Source organism: Zootoca vivipara, chromosome 16 (assembly GCF_965207765.1).
Source record: "Zootoca vivipara chromosome 16, rZooViv2.hap1.1, whole genome shotgun sequence".
NCBI lineage: Eukaryota > Metazoa > Chordata > Lepidosauria > Squamata > Lacertidae > Zootoca > Zootoca vivipara.
In genome coordinates, this window is record NC_142599.1 from 31,781,801 (window position 1) to 31,801,459 (window position 19,659).

General features: G+C 48.8%; 3 protein-coding genes across 6 annotated transcripts in view; 2 read left to right on the forward strand and 1 right to left on the reverse strand.

Moving 5' to 3' along the window:
- The first annotated feature begins 527 nt into the window (after positions 1-527).
- LOC118075911 (microtubule-associated protein 1 light chain 3 gamma-like) lies at positions 528-4,889 on the forward strand. The gene is made up of 4 exons (XM_035098305.3): positions 528-893; positions 1,175-1,230; positions 3,291-3,397; positions 3,869-4,889. The coding sequence occupies exons 1-4, from the start codon at positions 854-856 to the stop codon at positions 4,029-4,031; spliced, it is 366 nt and encodes a 121-aa protein (XP_034954196.1). The 5' UTR covers positions 528-853; the 3' UTR covers positions 4,032-4,889.
- A 734-nt stretch (positions 4,890-5,623) lies between these two features.
- On the reverse strand, positions 5,624-10,371 carry ZBTB3 (zinc finger and BTB domain containing 3). Of its 2 annotated transcripts, none has more exons than XM_035099429.3 (2): positions 10,178-10,371; positions 5,624-8,564 (listed from the first exon to the last, which is right to left on the reverse strand). In XM_035099429.3, the coding sequence occupies exon 2, from the start codon at positions 8,509-8,511 to the stop codon at positions 7,138-7,140; it is 1,374 nt and encodes a 457-aa protein (XP_034955320.1). In that variant the 5' UTR covers positions 8,512-8,564; positions 10,178-10,371; the 3' UTR covers positions 5,624-7,137. The 2 variants fall into 2 exon arrangements, with proteins under 2 accessions (XP_034955320.1, XP_088515411.1); XM_088659285.1 differs by having other exon boundaries at positions 10,182-10,269.
- A 2,371-nt stretch (positions 10,372-12,742) lies between these two features.
- Positions 12,743-19,659, forward strand: part of LOC118076301 (5'-3' exonuclease PLD3) — a 29,416-nt gene continuing 22,499 nt past the window's right edge. The window contains exons 1-3 of one of the 3 annotated variants that reach the window (XM_035098955.3): positions 12,758-12,992; positions 18,022-18,216; positions 19,046-19,123. In XM_035098955.3, coding sequence (XP_034954846.1) covers positions 12,903-12,992; positions 18,022-18,216; positions 19,046-19,123 — 363 coding nt within the window. In that variant the 5' untranslated portion in view covers positions 12,758-12,902. Of the gene's footprint in view, positions 12,993-18,021; positions 18,217-19,045; positions 19,124-19,659 lie in introns of all 3 variants that reach the window. The other 2 variants (XM_088659964.1, XM_088659965.1) reach the window with 2 other exon arrangements.

Here is a 19,659-nt window from a genome sequence, read left to right on the forward strand (position 1 = left end):
CCGGTTTCGGATTTTTCCTGTCAGCTTCTCCAGTCCATCATCTTCATCTGCCACTCTTCTTTTGTTGGTACTTCTTTTTGTGAGACCGTTTTTGGTCTAAAAGAATTCTTGCCTTAGCTGTGGCATACATAAACAGTCTCTTATCTTTTTTGTATCTCTTCACCCACTATACTCAATAAAAAGGCTTCTGGTTTTTTAACGAAAACATTTTAAAATATTTTCTTTAACTCAGTATATACCTCACCTTGAGCTGCTTGGAGGAAAAGTGGGTTAGAAAGACAAAAAAGAAAATATTTCAGATGGTTCGAGGAGGGGGAGCTTAATAAAGTAGCTAGCTTGACCTAATGCCATCTAGTAATTGAGATCTCCCGAGTTCACAGCTCAACCCTAAACCAATACCTACCCATCTACAGTATTATACAGAGAAATCCTTCCTCAGTGTTGGGAAATTGCATTGGTAGACGACACCTCCGCTACAAACTTTTCCTTCCTACCTACCTACCTTCCACGCGAGTAGTCATAACTGCGTCACGTGGCGGTGCGTTCCGCCGGTCAGTTCCACCATTGTGGCCAAATGCGCTTCCTATGGAGACCCGCCCCTGAATCTGAATGTGGGCGAGTCTCAGGGTGGGCTCTCCGCACCCTCCACCTCTCCACGTCCTTCCCCGGACCTTGGAGGTCCTGATCCTGGAAGCAATTTGGGGAAATTTGAGGGCGTGACCCTCGCACTATTTAAGCGGCTCCAAAGGAGCCAAGTCAGAGCTACCGCTGGGGGCGATTATTCTTCAATTACCCTTCCCCCAGCTTTATTTCCTCCTTCCCTTTTTAAGAAAAAGGTGTGGTTTCTTCCAAGATGGATTCTTTCCCCCCATTCAAGCACCGAAAAACCTTCGGTAAGACTTATTTTCTTTCTCCCGACTTATTCCCCCCCTTTTGCGTGTAAACGCTCGTTTTCGCGTTTCGGACTTACTTTAGTAGGGAGTTGATCTTGTTTGGCTGCTAGCGCCCCCTGCTGGCCCAACGGGCTGAGCTTAATTCGGTAATCTGGGGTGGGGGGCTATACTTTGGGCTGCCCTGCTTTGGGGAGATCTAACTTCGGGACGGAAGGCCGAGGGAGAGGTCCCCCCCCCCCCAATTACCTTAATTGACCCAGTTCTGTAATTTTCCACTCTAGCCTCCAGGAAAAGTGAAGTGGCCACAATCCGGATGAAGTTTCCTGGCAAACTACCGGTATGTAGGCTTCTCCTTATATTGTTGAGTTAATAGGTATGGGGGCATGTTTATTTGGGCTTCCTTTGTTGTACACAGTAGTACTGGACTGTTTTGCATATGCTAAACAAACCATGGTTCAGTGAGATTAAGCAAGGCAGTTATGGGCTGTGCTTTTTTCCCCTAAAAAATGTTTAGGGGTACTCTCATTTTGACTCAAGAAAATCACCATTTTATGGTTCAAATGGGGGGAAATAAATACAGTAGATGGAAAAAAGTACAGAGATTCACAAAATGTTTAGGGGTATGCGTACCTCCATAAAAAAAGCACTGTATCTGTGTTTAGAGTAAAATGGGGGCTGTTTTGCTCCTGGTTCTGTGCTTGGTACCTAGCCCATTGTGCTCTTACATTTATGCTTAGTTAATTTAAAAATAATTAAGGTTCCTTATGTGTTCCTAGGTTTGTAGTTCGTTTTGCTCCCAACAACCAGTAATTGTAATCATGATTTGTTGTTCTTGGTTCACCATTTTGTTCGGGGAAGACAAACCATGAACCCTTGGGTTCACACATAGTACTAAACCAAACCATGGTTTACCTAGTAGCGTGGGAGGACCAAAGCAGCTGTAATTGGTGGTTTGGCTGCCTGCACGCTTGCTTGCCATTGCTAAATCAATTAAGTCAAGTAATATATCAATGTAACTGAGAGAAATTCAATTCTCATTTCGTTTATTTTCTCCATATATAACCCTCCCTCAACCTTCTTGTCTACGCAACAAATATTTTTTTCTTTATAAGATTGTAACTGAGCTTAAGTGAGACATTCCTGACTCCCAGCTGATGCAGTTTCCCCAGAAATAGATGGTTATCAGGAAATCGTAAAACAATTATTTAGCCCCATATTGCAACCAAAAAACCCACACCAATAAAATCACATCCTTGCTCCTAAAATAAGATGTTGCACCCCTGCAAATGATGGTGATTAATTGAATTTATTATTTATTGAATTTTGTCCACAGATTAAAATCAACATATAAAACCACAAAATACAAAATACATAATAATTAATAATAATAATAATAATAATAATAATAATAATAATAACCACCCAATACCCCCCCAAAAAAACACATTTTAAAAGGGCATAGGATGTAAATCGGATCAACCAAAGGCCTGGTTAAAAAGGAACATTTTTGCCTGGTGCCAAAGGATATATAATGAAGGTGCCAGAGAAGGCCCCATTCTCGTGTTGCCACCCTCTGGACCTTTCGAGGAGGCACACGAAGAAGGGCCTCAGAGGATGATCTCAGGGTCCATATAGAAAGAGGTATTGCGGTCTTGAGCCATTTAAGGCTTTATAGGTCAAAACCAGCACTTTGAATTGGGCCCAGAAACTAATTGGTAGCCAGTGCAGTCGGACCAGGATTGGTGTAATATGCTCAAATTATCTTGCTCCGGTGAGCAACCTGGCCGCTGAATTCTGCACCAGTTTCCAAATTGTCTTCAGAGGTAGCCCTACGTATAACGCATTGCAGTAATCTAACCTTGAGATTGCCAGAGCATAGACCACAGTAGTTAGGCTATCCATGTCCAGATAGGGGCGTAGCTGGGCCACCAGCTGAAGCTAATGGAAGGCACTCCGGGCCACTGAGGCCACCTGAGCCTCGAGTGACAGCAAAAGATTCAGGAGTACCCCCAGGCTACGAATCTGCTCCTTCAGAGGAAGCGTAACCCCATCGATCTCCCACCCATCTGGTCTAGGGAACCACCCACAAGCAGGGCCTCTGCCTTATCTGGACTGAGTCTCAGTCTGTTGGCTCTCATCCAGTTCATTCCCGAGGCGAGACACTGGTACAGCAGTGAAAAAATGAGTTGGGCAAATCAGCAGCAGGCTGATAAACAGGTGGCTATTAGTCATAATGGCGACAAGTAGAGCCGCCTTGTACAAAGACAGTCTATCTGAGTCCTTTGACAAATTGGAAATGGCTATCTTCACTGTAACCATGTTGCTTAAGCTTGCCAGAGGAATCTGGCTGTCTGCTATTGAAGACCAATCTCAGGCGTGGCTCTTCTTCCTTTGTAGATAATCCTGGAGCGCTACCCCAAAGAGAAAATGTTGCCAGCCTTGGACAAGACCAAGTTCCTGGTTCCTGAAGACCTCACCATGGGCCAGTTCATCACAATCATCCGGTGAATGAGACTCCAAGGAATCTTGGCAGCCTGTAAAAATGGGAGGCTTACCCAAGCATCTGGCTGGGTCGCTCGTCCTTCTACAACCATATGTTGGGCTGGATTTAAGCGGCGACTATGTTAATTGGGTTTTTAATGCTCTGGCTTTGTGTGTGAGAGCGGGGGGGAAAAATACTGTTATATTGGCACACACAGAAACAGGCTTGGAGGGGCAGTGGTAGCTGGTGCTTTTGGGGGCTGGTGGGGCGGAAGGCATGGAGGCTGGCTGTAGGTGGAGCTATAGCCAATCGCAGGTGGAGCCAGCTCCCAATTGGTTGGAAGTCAGAAGTCGGGCAGGTGTGGGCAAACTCAGGGCAGCACGCCATGCACCCTAATGGACCAGACTCCAGTGTTTTGGGGCGGGTGAGGATGCAGAATTTGTTTAGGCCTCCCGGAAACCGTGTTTTGACTCGTGCCCATTTCCTCCCTCAGCAACCGAATGTGCATTGGGTCCACTCAGGCATTCTACTTCCTGGTCGACGGCAACCGCAGCCTTGTCAGCATGTCTTCCACCATGTCTGAAGTGTACATGACATATAAAGATGAAGATGGATTCCTCTATATGACCTATGCCTCTCAGGAGATGTTCGGCTGATGGCAAGTGGGTTCGCCTTTGGATCCCGAGTTCCTCGTTTATTTTGTCTGGGCGATGTGATCACCTGCATTTTGGACACCCAACTACCTCTTCTCTATCTCCCCACCCCACTAGATTGTGGTTTTTTGATCTACCGAGGTGAAACTCACTGGGGCAACTGCAAGGAGGCGGGGGTATGTCTTGCCTCCTTGAGAAAGAGGTACCCCAAACCACACCTTTTCTTAGTATCGCCAAGACATGGCCTTCCTTAGCACGCACTACGTCGGGGTCCTGCTTTGATGGTCAGGGATGGGCATGAACCAGTGACCTTCCCAGTGTTGGGCTCCCAACTCTCACCAGCCTGGCCCAATGGTCAGGGATGGTGGCGGATATAGTTCAACAACAGGAAGGTCACTGGTTCCCTATCCTTCAATGGGGGGGCGGTGGCTGGTTATGTCATTGCTCCCCCCCCAATACTCCCCATTACCAAGTCCATAAACGGAGATTGCCTGCCTCCAATACTCTTTCTTTTGACATCCGAGGATGATGGTTCCAGGGGTTAGTGTGGTGAGGGTTTTGCCCGCTGGAATGAGATCATCTCTTGGATCTCCTGTGGCAGATAGGCCAGTGCAACCTTCTTTTTCCAGGCCCAACCACAAGGTTTCATGTGCAGAGGTGAAGGGGATCTGGTTTTTCCATTTAATTGCAAGCATTAAGACTTCTGAAAAAGGGAACATTGGAACAGCTAGGTTTAAAATATAAAATTATGGTTTACTGTAACGGGGGGGGGGGGTGTCACTTTGTTCAACACTTCAATTACTTTGTACCTTGCATGTGTTAAATCTACCACTCTTGAGTAGAAAATACAGTTTAAAAACATGTCGTATGCCAAAATCTGCTTTTGTGGGGGGTGGCACTCTTCTCTTCCCCATGCACCTCGGTTTCCTAAATGACATAATTGGCATCTAGGTATTCTGCTTGAGGCCTGATTCAGACTCTTCAGATGGATCAAAGCAAAGGAGTCTTTGCTTAAGATCAGCTCTGCAGAACCCCTGACCCTTGCCCCCTTCCCTGCCATCCAACTAGAAATTGCTGTTACAGGTAGGTAGCCGTGTTGGTCTGAGTCGCAGCAAAATAAAAAAATTCCTTCAGTAGCACCTTAAAGACCAACTAAGTTTTTATTTTGGTATGAGCTTTCGTGTGCATGCGAAAGCTCATACCAAAATAAAAACTTAGTTGGTCTTTAAGGTGCTACGGAAGGAATTTTAGAAATTGCTGGTTAGTCTTGGTGGACTCCTTGCATGATTTTTCTGCCTATTGTAGCACTGGTAATGTGTCAATCTAGATACCGTGTGATTTTTAATTGTACGGTTATTGCGTCTTTTATTTCTTACATTGTATTACAGTTTGCATTCTGTAGACGTCAAACTGCACTTCAGTAAAATGCAATGTAAGAAGTTAAAGAAGTAATAAAAATACTATTTAAAATGAATGTTAGTATTTAATGTAGCTATGCCACGGACCACAATTTGGGAACCCCTAGCCTTAGAGGAGAGAAACAGACAGACAGACACACACACACCCCAATCACAGAAGAGAGAGTACTGGAGCACTTGATGCCTGGGTTTTTTTTTACTGTTAAATAGGTATCCTTGGCAGTGAGGCTGCTTTTGTAGCTGCTTATAAGAACAAACAGGTTGGAGAAACACATTTCACAGTGGGCGGGTTGGCAAGTCCTGGGAGGAAGGTTGAGGCTGGCAGTGGGTGCTCTGAAGTGAGCAGGGTTGAAAAGGGGAAAGAGGGCCGGAAGTGACTTGGCAGCCGCTCTGGGCAGCTTCCAGAAAAATAAACGCACAGAAAAATGTCAAACATTGTAAACTTCCCGATACAGGGCTGCCTTGTAGGCTGACTAGTAGGATGGAAGGCAGGGAGACCAACAGTAGGTGGCGCCAGAGCCGATGACAGGCAGAGCCACCCTGGTCTTACCTGGTCTGATGGTAAGCAGAAGGCAGAGCTATGGAGGCTGGCTAAAGACAGGCATGAGGTTGGCGGGGCAGTGGCCCCCTTTCCCTCGCATTAGTCTCCACTGTTTTAGACTGTCATGACCAGGGGTCCCCAAACTAAGGCCCGGGGGCCGGATGTGGCCCAACTGCCTTCTAAATCTGGCCCACGGACGGATCAGGAATCAACATGTTTTTACATGAGTAGAATGTGTCCTTTTATTTTAAATGCATCTCTGGGTTATTTGTGGGGCATAGGAATTCGTTCATTTTTTTTCTTCAAAATATGGTCTGGCCCCCCCACAAGGTCTGAGGGACAGTAGACCGGCCCCCTGCTGAAAAAGTTTGCTGACCCCTGGTCATGACACTGAACATGTCACAAAGGGTGGGGCAGGGGGGCTGTTTTGAAAAAGAATAATCGGCCTGCTTCTCCCAATGAGTCCCACCTGCACTGCATGATGGGATAGAGTCAGAACCATGCCTTTCAACATAGTCTTCCTCACAGGCGCTTCTCCCCCTATGCAATCTTTTTCTGTGCATCCAGGAGGGCTAGAGCCCTCTCCCCCCCCCCCCGGCTGTCATCTCAAGTGAAATTCTGATTTGCAACAACTGTCAGGAACAAAAGGCTTTCAGACCTTTCCTTCCACAAAACAGAATGCCCTCTAGGCAGCAATACTGATCTCCAGGGGAGCTCAAGCTTAAATACTGCTCCAGCTTCATATTAAACCTGCAGCCATATACATAAATAAATACTGGAGTGGGAGGACAAACCCCTTCCCCAGTTCTTTTTACATTTGGTGTGGCTTCTTCCAAATGATGCACAGGGGTGCAAAGCTGCATTTCCCAACAATTAACCTCGTGGAAAAACAAACAAACAAGAAATTATCAAGGGCAAGATGGGGAAATGTTTAGGAAGCCAGGAGGGAAGGTTGAACCTGATAGGATGAGCCCCCATCACTGGCATGGATAGTTAGGGCTCTCTCTCCCTCTGCCTCCTAGCTTCTGTACAAAGTTTTACAAATGGGAGGGGTTTTTTTTCCTCCTCGTATGTTGAGAACTGTCCGTCTGCTCAGTTGTGAACCACTTGCCCTATGGCCCAAACTGGGGGGGCGGGGTGTACAGGCCCCCTACGAAGGGTTCTCAACATCCTGTTTGCAACGCTTGGCTGCCAGGTCCTCATTGTGGGCCTTGCGGATGTGCCGGTAAAGGTCTCCGGACTGCGTGTAACTCCGCATGCAGTAGCGGCACTCGTAGGGGCGTTCCCGCGTGTGGACGGTGGCGTGGCGCCGCAGGGTGTAGGAGCACGAGAAGGTCTTCCCGCACGTCTTGCAGGTAGGGACGTCCTCCGTGAAGATGCCAAAGTTGGAGTGGGACTCGTAGTCCTGCAAGTACATCTGTTCGTGCAAGGTCGGAGTCACCATGTTGGAGAAGCTTTGTCCGGCAGGCACAGGGATCATGTGGTAGGGGACGTGCTCTTGAGGCAGGAAGCCACTCTCGGAAGACACCTCTTCCATCCCACCTGGCTCTTCAAAGCTGTCGGCGTGGCGCCCGCAGCCTCCGGCAGACCCTGCCTCTACAGCGGACCTCTGGAATATCGTCTCCAGCCTCAAATCTGCGTTCTGCCCCTCTAGTTGATCCATCATGTCCGGCTCCTCGTCGGAGATCACGATGGCTTCCACCTTGACCTTGACGGAGGACCTGCTTGGCTCCTTCTGGCAAAACACACCAAGACCACCTGCCTGTTGTTCCACATACCTCTCCGGAGGGCCAGCATGACGCTCAGCTACGTTCCTCAGTGGCGAGCAGCTGTGTGAAATGGTTTCGGTGGAGCTGCTAGGGCTGGAGAGGGAGATGTCAATGACGGGGGGTGGAAGAGGCCTCACAGGAGGAAGAGGAGCTTCCATCCCTGGCTGTGTGGTGTCCGCCATGTCCAAAGTGGAGGCCAATGGCTCCTCGGAAACCATTTTCTCTCCACCTTTCCACTCCTGTTTCTTGCTCTTCCCTGCGTCGCTTGGCTGAAGGGGCGGCAGTGGCTGGGCTCCGGACGATGTTTGAAGTTGGCACTTGGAGGTGCTAGGCAGAAGCTCCGAGCTGCCCAGGGGATCCTCCTCCTTCTTGGTGCTGTCAGCTTCTGCCAAGGCACGGGCCTGCAGCTTCTTCTTGCACACCTTGACGATGTCGTTCATGTGCAAGTAGCTGGCGGCCGCCAGGATGTCTTCCACCGGCATGTCGTTGAAAGAGAGGCTGCCTTTGTACATGAATTCCAGCAGCAGCCCGAAGGCGGGCGCCGTGACGATCTCATTGTTAATGGAGACCAAGTCTCTCTTGTCCAGCCGCTCCTTATAGAACATGTGGAAAAAGGCACTGCAGGAGGCCAGCACTGCTCGATGGGCCAAGAACTGGGTGCTGCCCACGAGGACCGTGCAGTCACAAAGGAAGCCCTCGTGTTGCTGCTCCCAGAGGCTCTGCAGCAAGTTCTTGCTGTGGTTGGGGAACTCCATGCTGGGACAGCTCTTTCACGATGAGGGGTTGACCAACAGCATAGTCCAGACTCCTTGAGACAGCAGAGCAGGGGGGGGGAGAGGGAACGAGAAAGAGAGGGGGGCGGAAACTTGGTAACTTGTAAGAAATGGCTTTTAGGAGGTTGACCCCTTCCCCCTTTATTTATGCAGAAAACATTTTGCTAGAAATACATTCAAGGGGTTAGTACTAGCCCTAAATGACTTGGGAGCAAAGTACCCAAAAGGGCACCAAACCCAAGATCAACTATCTCAGATTCTGCCTCCTTCATTATGGACTTTCAAGAGGAATGTGACATTTAAGTGCTGACTGCAAGATCAACCTTGAAATCAGTTGTTGACTGTAATTTTAGATTGAATGTTTCTGCCTGTTCTCAGAATGCTTAAAAATATTAATGATATGTGCCCTAGGTAATGCAGGATATTAATCTGAGTAAATAGTAATGAATAATGAACATTAAAAGGTGCCTTATGCTGGCTGGACCACTGATCTCAATCTAGATCTGTATTGCCTGTTTTGCCTGGGAAAGACTCCTCAAGGTCTCAGGTGGATGTTTTTCTTAGGTAGAATGGCTAACAGCCTTCTAAACTGGAGAGGCTGCAGACTAAACATGGGAACTGCCAGATGTATACCGAGAGGGCACTGCCAACTCTGCCGCTTAAAACTCCACTATCTCCCAAGCGTCCAGCCTTTGCCATCTGGAGGCTGCAAAGCAACGGCATGTTGACCTAAGGTCTCCTACAACCACCAAACCAACTCCTGTTCTACAGACCCCTCCCCCTGCCCCCGTTATTGTGCCCCACTGTTTGCAAATATTTCACCAGCTGCCAACCAGCTCCCTGCCCAGACTACTAATGCCAAACCAGAATTTCCCAATTTCCCCTGTTCTGAACCCACAACCCCACCATCAAATACCTTACTTTGCACCCTCTTTCAGTTCACTTTCTAATTCCCTAAACCAGAGGTGCGGCCCTCCAAATGTCACTGAACTACAACTCCCAGCACCCCCGACCACGCTGACTGAAGGGGGGTGGGCGGTGGAAGATGGGAGGGCCACAAATTCCCTATGTCAACTGTGTGCCCATTGATATACTCCTATGATGGCAGCACACACTGTCCATAAATGGAGAGCAAAGTCCGTGTTCCCCACCCCTGCACCCTCCTTACCCTGTATCCCAACTCTTGGGACTTCTCTCCGTTATGTGATCCCACCCCCCCCCCCAAATAATTATATAATCTCCTTTCCCATAAGGTCGAAGGTGGAAGGATCATTTATGGCTCCCCCTCAACTGACCTCCGCATTTCCACCCCCCTGCCCTCCCCAATGAAGCCTGCAAATAGGATGGGGACCCCCTTATAATGAATACCCCCTTTATTTCCTTCTGCCCCGCCTTGGCCCCTGTGACCCCGCCATAATAAAAGCAGGGGAACCCCACAAATACTCCTCCATTTGCCCCTCCCCCACTGCGTGACCCCCTCCCCAAGTTGCCCCTCCTCCACAGGTCCCACCCTCAGGGGGAGATAACGTGCCTCCTCTCTCACACAATGCACTACAAACATATATCTATAAGGGAAAGCGCCCTTCTTCCTCCCCCCCAACAGGGGGTGCGTTGGGTGGTGGAAGAGCGCCTTCTTTCCCCCACTTACCCACCACAAAGCGGAGGCCTCGAGCGACCCGCCCCCTTCTGCCTGATTGGCTGCGCTCGCTAGGGAGGCGGGGCTCTGCCCGGCGGCCCCTCTCGTCACTCTCTTGCCTCCTGGCCTCCTGAGTGGCTCCCGCTCCGCCCGCCTCCCCAGGAGCGCTCATTGGGGCTCCTCCTCGCCCGTCGCCGTTCTCGGCCAACTGTCTTTGAGTGCGTTGCGCCGAAGGGAGCTGAGGGGGATGGCAAGGGCGGGCCTTTCTCCGCCTGCTCTTTCTTCCGATTGGCTCAGCCCAGCTCCGTCAACCGCGACGGACCGCGGTCCGCTTTCGGCCCGGTGATTGGAGGAAGCGAGGAGCCGCCGCGCTTTCTCGAGCCCAAGTGGTCACCCCACCCTTGGCCCTTATCGCCGATTGGTGGGATCGTCCTAGAATTTAACCGGAGGAGGGAGAGCTTTGGTTTCCATAGTTACTAGGCAGTTCCGAGGCGATGGAAGGGGACTGTGTCGCTGTTGTTGCCTATGGAAATATTGTTTTGCATACATTTTGCTAATATATGCAGGTTACATAATTATTCATTGCTCACAAATACTAAATAAAAAACAAACTTTTATTATTTTCACAATAATCATAATAATTATAACAAGAGTAACTATATTGTTATATTTATTATTAATAATTAGTATGAGTAAAGTGTTTTACATATTTCAGGTGCTTTGCAGCAAAAAAATTAAAAACTATGTTGTTTTGCTGTGTTTGCAGCACTGAAGTGACTTCTCTGGGGCGTAAGGCTGGGCAGAGTATATGGAGGTCCTGAGCTGCCTGGAAGACAAGACCCTTCTCTCAGCCTCACTGATGTCGTCCAAAGGAAAGCAGAGCAATACCGTGTTTCTCCTAAAATAAGACACGTCTTATATTTATTTTTCCTATAAAAAAAACACATCGCGGCTTATTTTCGGGGGATGTCTTATTTTTTATTAAGCATGGTACAGCATTGTTACCGTAAGTATGGTACGGGGCTTTCTTGCGCCGCCCGCTGAGCCCACTGCTGGGTCCCTGGGCTTGACGCGGTGCAGTGCGGCGCGGCTGGGGCTGCTGCGGCTTCGCGCGCCGCCCGCTGAGCCCACTGCTGGGTCCCTGGGCTTGACGCGACGCGGCGCGGCGCGGCTGGGGCTGCTGCCGGCTCCTGCCGGCCGCTGCGACTTCGCGCGCCGCCCGCTGAGCCCACTGCTGGGTCCCTGGGCTTGACGCGGCGCGGCGCGGCTGGGGCTGCTGCCGGCTCCTGCCGGCTGCTGCAGCTTTGCGCGCCGCCCGCTGAGCCCACTGCTGGGTCCCTGGGCTTGACGCGGTGCGGCGCGGTGCGGCGCGGCTGGGGCTGCTGCCGGCTCCTGCTGGCTGCTGTGGCTTCGCGCGCCGCCCGCTGAGCCCACTGCTGGGTCCCTGGGCTTGACGCGGTGCGGTGCGGCGCGGCTGGGGCTGCTGCAGGCTCCTGCTGGGTGCGGTGCGGCGCGGCTGGGGCTGCTGCCGGGTCCCGCTGGGTCGGGTAGGTACCGGTACCCCCACCATGTCTTATTTTGGGGGGATGTCTTATATTTTTTTGCCTTTAAAAGATCGTTCCATGGCTTATTTTAGAGGCACGTCTTATTTTAGGAGAAACACGGTACATATGACACCAGCTTGGCTGCAGGAATTGCCGGAAGGAGGGCACACAAGACACCACTTTAAGGACTCCACTCTGGTTTAGGGTTTACTCCTTAGTCTTTTGTTCTCCCGAAGATGTTCTTCAAGGTAGTGCGTACATGGGTTTTTCCTTAGCAGGGGTGTCCAAACTTTTTTCAAAGAGGGCCAGATTTGATGAAGTGATGAAGGGCCGACCAAAGTTGTTGAGCTTTTTAAAGGATTTTACCCCATGAAAAAAACTGCCACAGGGGCCGGATTAAACCAACAAGCGGGCTGTATTAGGCCCCCAAAATGGACTTTGGACATGCCTGCCTGAGGGTTTACTCCTGAAGACATTCTCATGAAAGAGTATAGTGGATGGGCTACCTTCCCAGGTAGACAAGCCCCATCTGCCCATCATTTCCCTCTATGGCACTTACAATAACCGCCTTCTTGACCGTTGGACCCACTATTGGTCTCATCCGCTCAATCTGCCAGAGAGGTGAGTGCTGGCTGAGGGCAGACTGAGGCTGTTGGGGCAGTGTCTCCTTTTCCCTAATGGATGATCCTTCACTGTGTATATTAATTCACGTCAAAGCATGGTAATCCATGATAAACTTGCTTTGCCCCGAACATCTTTGCCGAAGCCCTACACCTGGTGGCACCAGAAGGCTTAGAAGGCCAATCAAATGTCCTTCGCCTAGGCGGGAAAAACAGATACAACAAGGTCTTCTGCTTTGTTATTGTGTCCTTGACTGCTCGCCTTCCTGCTGTTGCACCGGCTGATGTTCCTCTTTCTCTCCTTTCCACAGCTGGCCGCTAGGAGTCAGCTGTCTGAAGCCAAGCCTGTATATGTAAACAACCGCCAGCCAATTGCTGCCTCCTGTCATTTCAAATCCATCCAGTGGGTTTCTTTTTGAATTGTTAACGTCTCTGTGAGTCGGAGCCTTCCCGACAGATCGCTTGCGCTTTCGGACAGGGCACCCAGCGGTGGAAATCTTCGGAGGAGGCTGCTGGTGGTGGGAGATCCTTCCTACCAGCTGAAGATCCTTTCCTTCTCCGACCTGACACGACATGAGGAGGAAAGAACCCACGTCGGGCAGGTCCAGGGACCCCCCAGTGAGAAGGTCAAGTCGCTTGCAACCGGAGAAAGTTGAAGAACAGGTGAGGCGGGGTAAAGATCGCAGGGAGGGGTGCATGCTCAGAACCCAGCATACCCATTGAAAGAGAGTCAGGTTCCAGTGCTGGGGAAGCCCCTTGCGCTGCCAGAGTTAGGCAGCTAGATGGACCAGTCACTCTGAGTTCCAAGCTCCTTCCTGTACCAGCTGGACAGGAACAACCTCAGTGGGAACAACCTGCCTTTCCAGCAGTGAATAAATCTAGAATAGTGTTCCCCTAACTTTCACCGCTTCTCGCACCACAGACCACTTGGAAATTGCTGAGGGTCCCGGCGCACCACTGAATTGTTTTTTTCTGCCTGCTGTAACAGGCAGAAAAGTTTTGCGGTGCTGTGCTAGGCGCTGCCTAATTTCTAATTGTATTCTTGTTGCTGCTTTTATTTCTTATATATTGTATTTAATTGTACAGTCGTACCTTGGATCTCGAACATCTTGGCTCCCGGACAAATTGGCTCCCGAACGATCGAAACCCGGAAGTGAGTGTTCCGGTTTTCGAATGATTTTTGGAGGCTGAACGTCCAGCGCGGCTTCCGCAGCTTCTGATTGGCTGCAGGAGCTTCCTGCAGGCAATCAGAAGCCATGCTTTGGTTTCCGAACGTCTTGGAAGTCGAACCGACTTCCAAAATGGATTCCGTTCAACTTCCAGGGTATGACTGTATTACCGTTTCAAGAGCACAGAATGCAAATTGTAATGCAGTAAAACACAATATAATATAATGGAAGATGCTCAACCTCCCTTCTCAGAGGTAGTATGCATCTGAATAGCCATCTTCAAATATCTAAAGGGCTGCCACATGGAAGGTGGAGCAAGCTTGTTTCCTCCTGCTTTGGAGGGTAGGACTCGAACCAATGGCTTCAAGCTGCAAGAAAGGGGATTCCAACTAAACATCAGGAAAAACGTTCGACCGTGAAACTGACTTCCATGAGAGATTGTAGACTCTCCTTCCTTGGAGGTTTTTATGCAGAGGTTGGATTGCCATTTGTCAGGGATGCTTTAGCTGAGATTCCTGCATTGCAGGAGGTTGGACTAGATGACCCTTTGGTCCCTTCCAGCTCTATGACTCTGTGAATACCAATTTCTGGGAATCACAAGTGGAAAGAGTTGCTCTCGCACTCATGCCATGCTTGGCCACTGTGAGAACAGGATGCTGGACTAGATGAGCCATTGCCTTGATCCAGCATTCTCTTCTTATGTCCTTATGTTAAGCAATAAAAATACAATTAAAAATCAATATGAATGGTTAATGTGATGGATCAAAATAAAAAAATTCCTTCCAGCAGCACCTTAGAGACCAACTAAGTTTGTCATTGGTATGAGCTTTCGTGTGCATGCACACTTCTTCGGATACACATGTGATGGATGTGCTGTTTCTGATCTTCAGCAACTAATCCACAGACCTACCACAAACCACCTAGACGAAACTCACAGATGACTCACAGACACAATTTTGGAATCCCCGGGTTCTCCTGATTTCTAGTTACCAGAAAAACAATTATTATTGCAGATTGCTAATGAAGCAAAATTCAGATTTCTGGGTGCAATTGACAACGTTTAGCCCGACTCCATCCCCAAACTGGCAATAACGCTGATGGATTTTGTCAGCCCACAGCAATAGGGAATCCTATTGCTTTTTTAGTAGCATTACTTGGTTGCATTATACCAAAAGTCTCAAGGTGACTTTGCAAGACGATTAAATAAAAACTAAAAGGTACCCACCACAGTAAAAGCTGAAATCATGCATAAATATGTATCCTTTGGTGTGGTGTGAATTGATTGAACAGGTGAGCAATCATCCCCAGCAGCAAAAAATTGCTGTTAGTGGTGATGGACTTAAAATGATATATTCAGTATATGTCTGTTTATGATTCTAAGCCAGACATCCGCAAACTCGGCCCTTGTTTTGGGACTACAATTCCTATCATCCCTGGCCACTGGTCCTGTTAGCTAGGGATGATGGGAGTTGTAGTCCCAAAACATCTGGAGGGCCGAGTTTGGGGATGCCTGTTCCACAGCAAAAGTGTCTATGTACGGTAAGATGTCTAATATGTCTCATTTCACGGCCTTTATAGTCAATTCATACATTTTAATTAAGGTAAATCTTATTTTTAAAAAATATGTCTATATCTAGATCTGTATCTCTATATCTAATTACCAGGCAGGTTCCTAAGTGGTTTCAGGGTATTTGCTCTCTTTGGCCAGAATACTTGCAGGGCAGGAACAACATTTCCCCTTAGATCCTCTTAAAAAGCTGATAATTCGGGAAAGGGGCCTGAAATATTCCTGAGGGGTCAGCCTCCCTCCCTCTGGTGCTGAAGGAAATTGCCTCTGTGCCACACAAATGTGTTAAATGCTTGAACCAGGAATGGGAAATATCTGCCCCTCCACATGTTGTTGGACTATAGCCCCCATCAGCTAGCATATGACCATTGGCTGGGAATGATGGAAGCCGGAGCCTGGCAACATCTGGAAGGCCACAGGTTCCCTATACTGGCCTTCAAACTTCATATTTGATGGAGGAGTGAATATTGAATCAATAACTGGATTTTGAAGACCACTTTTGGAAGGGGAGCCACAGTTCAGTAGCAGAGCATAGACTTTGCTCTGTAGAAGGTTCCTGCTTCACATCTTGGCACCTCCAGTTTAAAAGGAACTCTTGGATGATGATGATGATGATGATGATGATGATGATGATGATGATGATGATTTTATTTGTACCCTATCATCTGACTGTGTTGCCCCAGCCCCACTGGGAAGCTTCCAGCATATATAAAAACACAACAAAGCATTAAATATTGAACTTCCCTATAGAGGGCTACCTTCAGATGTCTTCTAAAGCTTCTGAACTTGCAAGGAGTGATTATTGTAACTCGTTCTACGCGGGGCTGCCCTTGAAGCTGACCCAGAAACTCCAGCGGGTGCAGAATGCCACGGCGAGGATCCTTACGGGGTCCTGGCCGCGGGATCACATTCATCCAGTGCTTTACCAGCTGCACTGGCTCTCGGTGGAGTACAGGATCAGGTTTAAGGTGCTGGTTTTGACCTTTAAACCCTTTGCGGCTTGGGACCCTCGTACTTACGGGACCGCCTCTCCTGGTATGCCCCATGGAGGACTTTAAGGTCCACAAACAAAAATATTCTGGAGATCCCAAGCCATAAGGTGGCTAGATTGGCCTCAACTAGGACCAGGGCCTTTTCAGTATTGGCCCCAACTTGGTGGAACGCTCTTTCACAGGAAACCAGGGCCCTGCGGGATTTGTCATCTTTTTGCAGGGCCTGCAAGACAGAGCTGTTCCGCCTGGCCTTTGGTTTGGATTCAGTCTGACCCCTGTGTTTTCCTCCCTCATGGTTTGGATTTATGGGCTACTTAAAATGAGGCTGCATTTTAAATTTTAAATTTTAATATTGTATTTTAATCTGTATTTTAATTAATTCTTTTCTTTTCTTTTATGTCTTATTGTAATTTTATTGGTGTTAGCCGCCCTGAGCCCGTTTTTGACTGGGGAGAGCAAGGTTTAAATAAAAATTTATTATTTTTATTATTATTATTACAAATGAGAGTTTACAGCAGCACCCTCCACCAACCATGCAATCACCCATGCAGACAACTGGGCTTTGGTGTCTTGGTGAGGAGGAGAAGGGGAGATCTCAGAGAGGTTGGGCACACACGGGCATCATGCCCGAAGCCCATCCTGCCCCCACAAACTGTAACGGGCACTGGCCATACTGGCTATGGGAGCTGGAGTCCAGTAACTTTTGTATGGCTGCAGGTTTACCCAGCAGTGGCGGCTGGTCCATTAGGAAGGCCCATAAGTCAGTGGCAGAGCATGCAGAAGATTAAAGGTGCAATTTGTGGCACCTCACCTTACAAAAGATCACAGGCTGCTGGGCTGTGAAAGACTCTCCAGCTGAGAAACCAGAAAGCCAGGTGGCAGCGTTGACGGCAATGCTGGGGTTAGATCACTCAGAGGCCTGACTTGGGCAAAGGCAGCTCTTGCAGCGCAGGTTCCTTTCAAAGGGCAGGAAGTTTCATGTGTGAGTGGCGGGCAGAGGAGGCGGGCAGAGAGCGCCTATCTCTTTGTGACTGTAAAAACATCTGTGCAGCAAGAGGAAACTCCCAGGGGAGCTGCCTTGCGCTAATTTGGTCAGAGCCTTTGCCCACACGTGTGCTTTCTCTCGCACAATCCGCCAGAGCACCAATATTCCCTCAAGTCGCTTTTGGATGATGACAGGGTGATGGGTTCTTTTATTTTTTAAATAGATTTTTATTAAAGTTTGAGAAATAATTTAAAGGTTAATATCAGAGAGCTTTTAATCAAGGGGGGAAAAACTAAGAAAGAAAAAATTCCAATTCCTCATCTGTCAGCTATATGTAGAAAATTATTCAACACAGACACTCCGAGATAACACCCAACACATCCACTTTCTATAAACTAATATTATCTTCAGTCCCCAAACCCAGATACAGTGGTACCTTGGTTCTCGAACTTAATCCGTTTGACTCCCGAAACCGTTCGAAAGCCAAGGCGTGGCTTCCGATTGGCTGCTGGAGCTTCCTGCATTCAAGCGGAAGATGCGTCGGATGCTCGGCTTCTGAAAAGCGTTTGCAAACCAGAACACTTACTTCCAGGTTTGCGGTGTTTGGGAGCTGATTTGTTCGGGAGCCAAGTCGTTTGAACGCTGTATCATGTTCATTTTCTCTTTCACACAAAAAGTCTATAACGGCTTTGCAACCTTTAGTAAATGTTGACAATGGTTTTTCCTCTGATTAAAAACACCAAGGGTGATCCGTTCTGAGGGCTCCTTGAAGCATCTTTTCAATTTCGGAAGGCACCCAGGATTGTTGGGGGCAGAGAGGATGTGCTTTAAAAATGCTTTAGGTGTGTAGTGTAGTCCTCATCAACCCTCTTTCTGTACAATAACAAAACAAAAACCCACTGCTAAGAGGAAGTGCCCCAATTTCCTGTAAGGCACTAGCTGCCATTCGACGCGACTCTGCACTGTTTCTCAAACGCAGGTTTCAAGGGAACCGCAAAGCTTCAGAGTCACCGACATCCTTTCACCCAGGGAGAGCATCAGAGCTCACAGGAAGCAGGCTGAGCCAGCCAAGGACCCATCGCCCAGTCCCCCCAGAGGTCCTTTGCAATTGTCGGAAGAAGCAGAAGCTCCTGAAGACAGCGGGCAAACCGTGTTGGAAAGAGACACCCTCTTGGTGAGTCTATTTCAGCAGCTGGACTTTGGCCGTAGCTGTGCAACACAGACAGGGTCACTCTCAGGGCTGGGGGTGTACAATCCAAACCCTTTTCTCTCCTCTCCAAATTCAGGACCAAACTAACTGTACCACAGGGAGATATACTTACTTATCTATTGCAGGAGTGGGGAAAATTTTCCGGTCCGAGGCCTGTTTTTCTTTCTAGGCAACATTCCGAGGGCCACACGCCAAAGCCTACCTAGGTCACACAGGCGCATCATTTATTTGTAGCACATTGCTTTCCCCAAATAACCTTGGCAAATGTGGTTTGTTAAAGGCAATTGGGCATTGTAGCTCTTTGAGGGATGAACTACAGTTCCCAGGAGTCTTTGGGGAAAGTCATGTGAATTAAATGTCTGGTGGGGATGTGGCCTTCCTTGAACCCGGGGGGACCCACTTCTGTGTAAGCAGGTGCAAGATTGCTGAGTCAGGTGACAATGTGAAACCGGGAGTGTTGAAAGGGCTGGAATAATAGGCGCAGGGATACAGGAACTCATTGTCAGACCCTTAAGCTGTTGTTGGACTCCAGCTCCCATCAGCCTCAGCCAGCATTGCCAACAGTCAGAGATGATGGGAGCTGGAGTCCAGGGTGGGGTGGGGGCATTCACTGCTTAAATAAATCAATAAATGGGGAAAGTACCGTTCAAAAAGTCAGCTGCCTTGTTTCCGTCAGTCAGGATTTGGTTCACAGGCAGAGTCCGTTAATAGTAAGAGGACAAAGACAACCAAGATGGCTGCCGCAGCTGGGCTCACTGAACATAAAAAGACACCCCTCCATTTTCCTTTTCAGTCCCCCTTTGTCAGGCTGAGGAGACTGGATGTGCCACAGGAAGAGGAGCCTTCCCCACCCCAAAACGGGGCAAAGGAGGTAACAAGGGCTGCGTAACAAGATCAGGGGTCTTCTTTTAAGCAGAGCCACCTGAGGAAATGGCTGCCATCTTCCCCCATATCCCATTAGGGACATTGGAAGCTGCCTTATACTGAGACCACTGATCCATTTACCGTAGCTCAGTATCGTCTGCACTGACCGGCAGCAGCTCTCCAGGATTTGAGGCAGGGAATCTCTCCCAGTCATACCTGGAGGACTGGACATGGGGCTATCAGCATCTTGTACCGTAGGAGCAAGCAAATCAGAAACTCTTCCATTTAACTGTGTTTCCAATTTTGTCCGAACCAGGGGGGGGGGGATGTTAAACCAGCTTACAACCATGGCTTAATGTCCTGGCTTGTTTCCAGCCTGTTACTTCTTGTTTGCCCATTTGGATGAAATGTGAAACTACAGGTTGAGTGGAGAACCTCGGGACCAGATGCGGCCCTCCAGGCCCCTCTGTCAGGCCCTTGGAACTCTCCCCAGCCACACACACCCTCTCTCCATGCTGTGGGTCTTAGTGGCTATGCGCCACA